Source organism: Glycine max, chromosome 18 (assembly GCF_000004515.6).
Source record: "Glycine max cultivar Williams 82 chromosome 18, Glycine_max_v4.0, whole genome shotgun sequence".
Classification (NCBI taxonomy): Eukaryota; Viridiplantae; Streptophyta; class Magnoliopsida; order Fabales; family Fabaceae; genus Glycine; species Glycine max.
Window position 1 is genome coordinate 42,021,461 of NC_038254.2, and position 7,331 is coordinate 42,028,791.

The window sequence follows — 7,331 nt, forward strand, 5'->3', positions numbered from 1 at the left end:
AACTCCTATCATTTTGTCATCATTAGTTGAATTAAAAATAAACACACAAAAAATGAGAACTATTCAGTTTGAAAGCTAAGACACCATTTGAGTCAAATGAAGATTCTAAGTAAAGCTAAGACATGCTTAATAGTTTCTCTTCTTTTGCTCGTAAGTAATCCAATACAACAATATTCAACAAGCCTAGTCCTAAAATGAGAAGTAGAAATGATCCAAGATTTGAAACCTAAATTAAAGTAGTCGTCATCGATATAGAGTTCACGCACCCTCAAGTGCTTAAAATCTATTTAGAGGTATAACCTATTAGAAAGAAAGACAAAAAATATATATCAAATTAAAAGCGATTAATAAACCATGGTGAAAATGAATGGTCCAGATACCCTTACTAAAAGATAAAAACTTACTAATAAGCAACTTAAAATACTTTAGTTCTTAGGTTGCTTATTAACCAACCTATGTGAAAACTAAACCAGTACTATAGCTATATCTGACAATAAATTTAGGCTGATTGAAATTCAAACAGAATATATAAACTCGTGAAATTAAATTACCTGTGATGTAAGCATGCATATCTGATGGGTCAAAAAACCATGTAGGAAAAAAAAATTGTTTATTCAATATTACTCTGTAGCCACTTAAAAATCAAAAGTAAACAATTTTTAATTGTGTTAGCCAGGATTCCAGTAACAGGCAACTGCCTTTTGTAAAACTGAATAAAGGGGTGGAAGTGGAACAACCGAACAACTACTTAACCTTAAATTAAACAATCTTTAGTTGCACATTAATTATTTCACATGGCATGGCTTCAATTATAGCTGACAAGAATTTTAACTTTGGTTGCTTTTATCCAAAACATCGCTCTTCCCTTAGCACTTTACTTTTTTTTTTTTCCACCTAACTGGATAAAGCAGTACGCAAGCTAAATAACCACTTAAAATCACTCAGGAATTCTCTACGAATAATCCAAGATGCTGACCTTTAGATGAAAGTACAGTAATCCAAGACCTAGTAACAAAATAGAAACAGAATAGTCTCATTCTCTATCAAACTAGAATCTCACTTGGTGGCATGAAAATAGGCCGCACCTTTGATAGGGACCTATGACCTAATCTATTTAAAATTTGATCTTAACAGACCTGTTTAATAAAAAGATTAGACTTGATTTTTTTTAAAAACTTATTTAGTTAAATAGGTTAGACTAAAAAAAACTTCGTACCCCATTGTCCAGAGGCTCTTCGCTATGCGAAGGTTAGACTAGAGCTTATAAATAAAATACTAAACCTGATAAGCCAACCTATTTATCCATTTATATATAATAAAAAAACAGTATTTGAAATAAAAAGACATTTAAATAGATTAATATGCCAGACTTTTAAAAATGTTAGATTAGGTCTTAAAAAAGTCTCTGATAAACTAATAGGTTAGATCAGGCCTTGATTTTCATATAATATAGATCATACATATTTATGTAAAGTCAGGTTTAATCTTACCTATTTCCATCTCTATTGTTAACTCAACTGTCAAGATGGATAGTCAAAAGAGATTGTTAGATTAAGAAAAACGGCATTCAATATCCACAGCCATTATGCACATATGTATATGCAGCATGCCCCATTCTTAAATCAAATTACCAAACATCCATATGCAGAAACTTGGTTTTATATTGCTAACCAACCACATTTTTTATTCTATTGATCGTTCCTCAAACTAAATCGTTCTATTAATCTATTATTATTTTTCAGCAACCTTTTCAAATATCAACTATCTCAACGATTATTGGAAAAAGAAAAAAACTGAGAAACACCGAAATGAAATATAGAGTTCAATTAAAAATTAAAAGTGGATGAGACAAACCGTGTCAATCTCAATCTGCCAAATCATGTTACACGTTTCAATGCAATTTATTTCTCAATTTTTTTCAAAATTAATTCTAACTATACTCCAATGCTTCTGTAATTTGTTTCTATCATAACAGAGCAAAGAATAAAAGCCAAGATGTGATCATCCTCATCCATTGGAAGAGCATTTACTTTCTCCTTTGGTATTAGACAGTTTATGGCAACTATAGCATGCTATATACGGATTCCAAAACCTAACAGTTCAATTCTAGGAGCTATGTACAATATTTTTCTCATTTTATAAATCAAACAGATCGCTTAATGCGCAGGGTTCCATAGCATGTTGGTTCATAGCAAACATTGATGGTGGATGATCCACTAGTTCTATTTTCTCCTAGTAAGTGAAAATACATCAGCCAAGCAACCAAAATACACCAAGGTGCAGCCAGGTACACATCAACAAACCTATCAGGAAATCAAGGCTACATATTGCCCATGGTCTTCACCAATTGTAAGTTTATAATTTCAGCAAATACAATCCAAAAACATGCCAACTCAGAGCTTTCTTTTCTTTACAATTTCCAAATTCAATACAGACTATCCTCAATGCTCAATTTACACTCAACCAGCACACACAATGAGATCAACAATCAGCACGTAAAAAATACATCAATTAGGAAAGAAAACAGTTAAAATTCTATTGACCAAAAAACCAAAATATTTTTTAAGAAAAAAAACAGAAGTTAAATCAACAAACTTACAAGTAATTCAGTGTAGCTTGAAAATTGTTTCGGTTGCGTGCTCATTAGTAAGCAGAAACTAAGGAATAACACAATTCACTGTAACAGTTATTCATTTACACAGTCCTTGTTCATTTCAAAATTCGAAAGCCAGCATAAAAAATCATAAATTATACGAATAGGAAGAATAGTTTTCCTCACTGCACATTTACAGTATAATTAGCATCTAGAAATATGAAGTATTAGCCATGCCCCAAATTTGAGGTACGTGGCAATGCCTGAGAATATTTTTAATGGAAAATATATTTATTGCAACTTTGCAAAATTGAATTAGTTCAGCTGGTCTACAGTCATATACACCATTAAACAATCCTAAATCTTCACACTTCCCTATGCCATTCCAGCAGAGCATGTGCTTAAAATGTAAGCCCAAAAGCTTCAACTTGTGAACACCCTGCTCTTCAAAATCTTTTCTGCTTCAGTTACACTCAAACGCCTGAGCCCATTCTCCTTCAACCATCTCTTCCCCCCTCCCATACATTCTTGCAGTCTATTTTCATCCATCTTCAACAACTTCAGACCTTCACTTGATTTTGGGAAAAAACCTTCAGGTCGCAAACACCATGCTCCAAATACCCCAAATAAAACATCCAAGTCGCTACCAAATCTTTCAACACCACTATTGTGAAATTTTACATTGCTTATGAGGATACCATTAAAAATCAATTGATCAATTCCTGCTGCCAAACTTCTCCAAACCCCAATAAAATCCCTACCATTCAAACTTACTTCTACCACTGACATTTTACTCTGAAGATAATCCAGGGCTTGTATTAAAGTCTTTGACACGGCCCATCCTTCTTCACCCTTTTGCCATTGCCTTTTGTTCTTCACATAATCTCGAGAATGAGAATCAAAACCTCTCAAAATAACTAGGGAAATCTTTTCAACCCACTCTGTTCTGAACTCTTCCAACTTTTTTATCTCATCATCAAAGATAACCCTTCTGGAACTCTCTGGCAACACTTCACCATAACTATTTGAATTACTTTCCAATTCTGTTTTATCATCCTCATCCATTCCCATCTCAAGGAAAAAGACATCCTCAGACCATTCCTTTAGAACAGATTCAAAGTAATGAGCAGCATTGACAGAAATTGTAACTTTAATTACAGCATCATCATCAGTTAAGGCAGTCAAACCTTCAGCTTCTTGGCAGCGGATAAGTATGGAATCAAAAAAATTTCTTATAATAGGAATACCTGCTAATCTGAGAAATTTTGACCTCAAACTTACACTAGGCAATGATCGGCAACGATCAATAACAGATGCTAGATGGCGAAGAAAGGCATTAGAAACCAGAGGGGACTTGTGATCATCAGTATAGGATGAAAGAACCACACCTTCAACTTTCTTTCTCCAATTATTCTCATCTTGGATGTCTGGTTTCAACTTATCTAGGACATCACCTAGCTCAATTTCAGCCCATAGATCAAGCCAATCTGGACGATCACAAAATACAGATAGAGAAGAAATTTTCTGCATGATATCGTCATCAAAGGATAGCAAGATCCCAGAATGCTCTACCAAAGACTTAATCCTTTTATCAAAAGCTATCATCAAATCAATGAGATGTAGCCATGATATTCTAGCAGATGACTGAATTCCTGTAACACTCTCTCCATCTAGTTGACTAATGTAACTAGGGAAAATTTCTTTCGCCAAGTATGTGGTTAAGGAGGTTACCATTGCTGAGATCCATTCTTCTCTACAACTATAACCAAGCAACTTTGCTTCATCAACTAATGGCTGCAACAATTCATCCATAGAGTCAACATAGTCCCTTGTGATTTTATATACAAGAGTAAAAATAAATTCTGGTTTATCAACCCATTTTGAGAAATGTCGTTGGGAAGCCAATGATAAGGGATTGACAAGCTCTTCTATTACCCAAAGTGGTTGTCGTAGAGCAACTTCCCTGTCATGGCCCTCAAGTTGCCTAGCTTTCCTTTGCCTTTGCAACTCCTGTAGGTTGCACAAAGCAAGAAAGTTTTCAGAGTACTGGACTTTAAGATCCACATGCATGCTCAGTAGAGGATTCACAACTTGATTTGCAGTACTTGCATCTGAGTTAGAGGAGGTTAAGGCAGAAAGAGGTGGGGGCCATCCAAGTGAAGTAAGAAGTGCCCGATGCTCAGCAATTGCCTGGGGCCTCAAAATAGCAAGAGCTCGGTCTACTCTGTGATCAACAGCTGATACAAGATGCTTCCACTGAGGATGTGCTTTTGTAATTGAAGTTAATATGTCTTCTGTTGTTTTCAGTGTTTTAATAGCAAGCATATGCATTTCCTGAAACATTTAAGATACATTAAGAATAGTGATGCTATAGTTCCACTATCATCAGGTTAATATTATGAAAGTAGGCTCACTTGTGAATTTTGACTAGAATGTTTCCTTATGTTCTTGCTCATGGTAAATGATACAGCATCCTCAATATCACCAACCAAAGTATCAAGTTTCAGTGCTTTCTCTGAAAGACAAACAAAGGAGTTTCAAGAATCAAACAACATTCACAAAAAGGTAACACCTAAGAAATTAAACCAAACACAGTATGATAATCATCACTGAAAAGCATAGTATCTCTTGTTAATCACAACAAATCCACATCATAAAAATATAAAAACTACTGAAACACAAGTATTACAGTAAAAACACAACTCTCATTCTTCCAATAATGTTCTTCAAAGTTACACTTAAAGCATCATGCTTTAGTTCTGTCTCTAGAAGACACACAGGAGTGTAAGAAACTATCAACATTGACAAAAGAAAGCAATACCTAAGAACTCAAACCGATGGTAACAACCATCATTGAAAAAGCTTAACAGTTGGCACTATTTTGGATAATGTTCTTAATAAGCACTTATAGGAGAAGAAAATATAAAGCAAAATGAATCAAACTTCTTCCATAAATTAAATTCACCTTATGCATCTCAGCTTTTGGAGAAGATAGATGAGAGAGCTTCTATAAAAGTTGAAGTATGTAAGTTGATTTTAACTTATTGAAGAACTTTAATTCATTTTTCCTTCTTAATTTCTTCTCCTATATGTACTTGTTGAAAAATTTATCCAAACTAGGCTTTATTGACAACAAATCCATATCACAAAAATCATCATACACACATACTTCAACAAAACATCATGTTGCAATTCCTCCCATCCCCACAACATTCTTTGATTTTGCACAGCAAGTATCAAGTTTAAGAGTTGTCTATGGAAGACAAAATTGCAATTTTAAGAACTAACAGCACTAACCAAAAGCTAAGGTAATACCCAAGTTTAAGGGTGTGTTTGGTTTAACGGGCACACATTCCAATGCACGTTTCGCAAAAAGTAAGAATTGGGAGCTTTTGATTGAACGGTCTCCCAATGTTAAAACAAACATGCACTAAAACTTCTAAGTTCTAACCAAAACATTTTATGACAATTACAACTAACCAACATCATAACAATCAACCAAACAAAAACACTTCAACACAGAAACATCATATCAAACTTCTTCCCACAATGTTTTTCCTTTTACACAATTCAAAAAACGAAAATTGAAAAAACAACCAACCTGCATAAACACGAACCGTCTCCAACCTAGCCACTTCCTTGGCCAAAGTCGCAAGTTCCTCTCTGAAACCCTTGCCATCCCCTTCGCCTCTTCCTCCATCTTCACTCAACAAAACAAAAGCAAATCTTCAAAATCCAACAAAAAAAAACCTATTAAAACAAAAGAATCATCGTATCGAACCTGGCACGACGGTGGAGGAGAGAGCGACCAGCCTATCAGTAACGGCCCCGAAGAGGCCGTGGATTTCGCCGGAGAAGGAGGCGTAGGCGGAGAGACCAGCTCCGAGCCTCCGAGTCAACTCGTCGAGCGAGCGATCCAACTCGGAGCACTGAGTCTGGAGCTCGGCGGCGAAGGTGGGAGCCTCGGCAACGGCGAGCTGCGTGTGGAGCCTGTGGTCGAGGAAGGAGAGTGCGGAGGGCGAGATGTGAGAGGATGGAGGCAGTGTTTGGAGCCACTCCATCGTGAAAATCGAGTTTCGATGGTTCTTCGCCGCCGTGAGCGGCTGTTATCCGGCGCCGGATTCCGATGCCTCTGTGGATGATACGAATCTTCTCACATTGGGCGTGGGTGGATAGTTTTTCTTTTTTCTTATTTTTTTGGTAGCGTTCGAAAATTAAAAGCAAAGCAAGATTACAAAACTGTTAAGAGAGTCACTCTTCAAAACTTCCAGAATTTCAACAGTGCAGCAACACAATTTGCATTTTTATGAAAAATCAATTTTGAGTGCAGGTTGATTTAAGATAAATTTTACATGTTTAGTTTTAAATTGAAGAATAATATTTTGAAAATTAAACTCAGAACCGGTGAAAATAGTTGTTTAAGTTTAATGGTTCAACCTACTTCAACCGTGATTGAATCTGTAAAAAAAAATTAGCATAACATATAAAACAAAATTAACCAAAAATAAAAAAATTCATAACTTCATAATATTAAAATTTAAACATCACTTAGTCAAATCAAAGCTGCATGTTGACGGTTATTATTTTTTATAATAAACAATTCCGTCGTGCACAGCGAAGAAAAACGTTGAACAACCGGGCCAACCGGTTAAACCACCGGGTTTTCTGGTTCATGACCAGTTCCACCGGTTTGATGTTATGGCCGTTTTGCAAGATTTCCAGGCCGGACAAACAATTG

At 35.5% G+C, this 7,331-nt stretch overlaps 1 protein-coding gene across 1 annotated transcript; it reads right to left on the reverse strand.

Moving 5' to 3' along the window:
• Nucleotides 1-2,727: 2,727 nt before the first annotated feature.
• Nucleotides 2,728-6,953, reverse strand: LOC100817178 (RINT1-like protein MAG2). The gene is made up of 4 exons (XM_003523997.5): nt 6,375-6,953; nt 6,195-6,293; nt 5,008-5,108; nt 2,728-4,927 (listed from the first exon to the last, which is right to left on the reverse strand). Exons 1-4 carry the CDS (start codon nt 6,652-6,654, stop codon nt 3,017-3,019), a joined length of 2,391 nt encoding a protein of 796 aa, XP_003524045.1. The 5' UTR covers nt 6,655-6,953; the 3' UTR covers nt 2,728-3,016.
• Between the last annotated feature and the right edge of the window lie 378 nt (nt 6,954-7,331).

Coding starts and splice junctions, on each gene's coding strand:
- LOC100817178 (XM_003523997.5), bottom strand. CDS start 6,654: ATGGAGTGGCTCCAAACACTGCCTCCATCCTCTCACATCTCGCCCTCC. Junction 5,109..6,194: donor GACGGTTCGTGTTTATGCAG/GTTGGTTGTTTT, acceptor TTTGTCTTTCAG/AGAAAGCACTGAAACTTGAT. Junction 4,928..5,007: donor ATTCTAGTCAAAATTCACAA/GTGAGCCTACTT, acceptor TAAATGTTTCAG/GAAATGCATATGCTTGCTAT.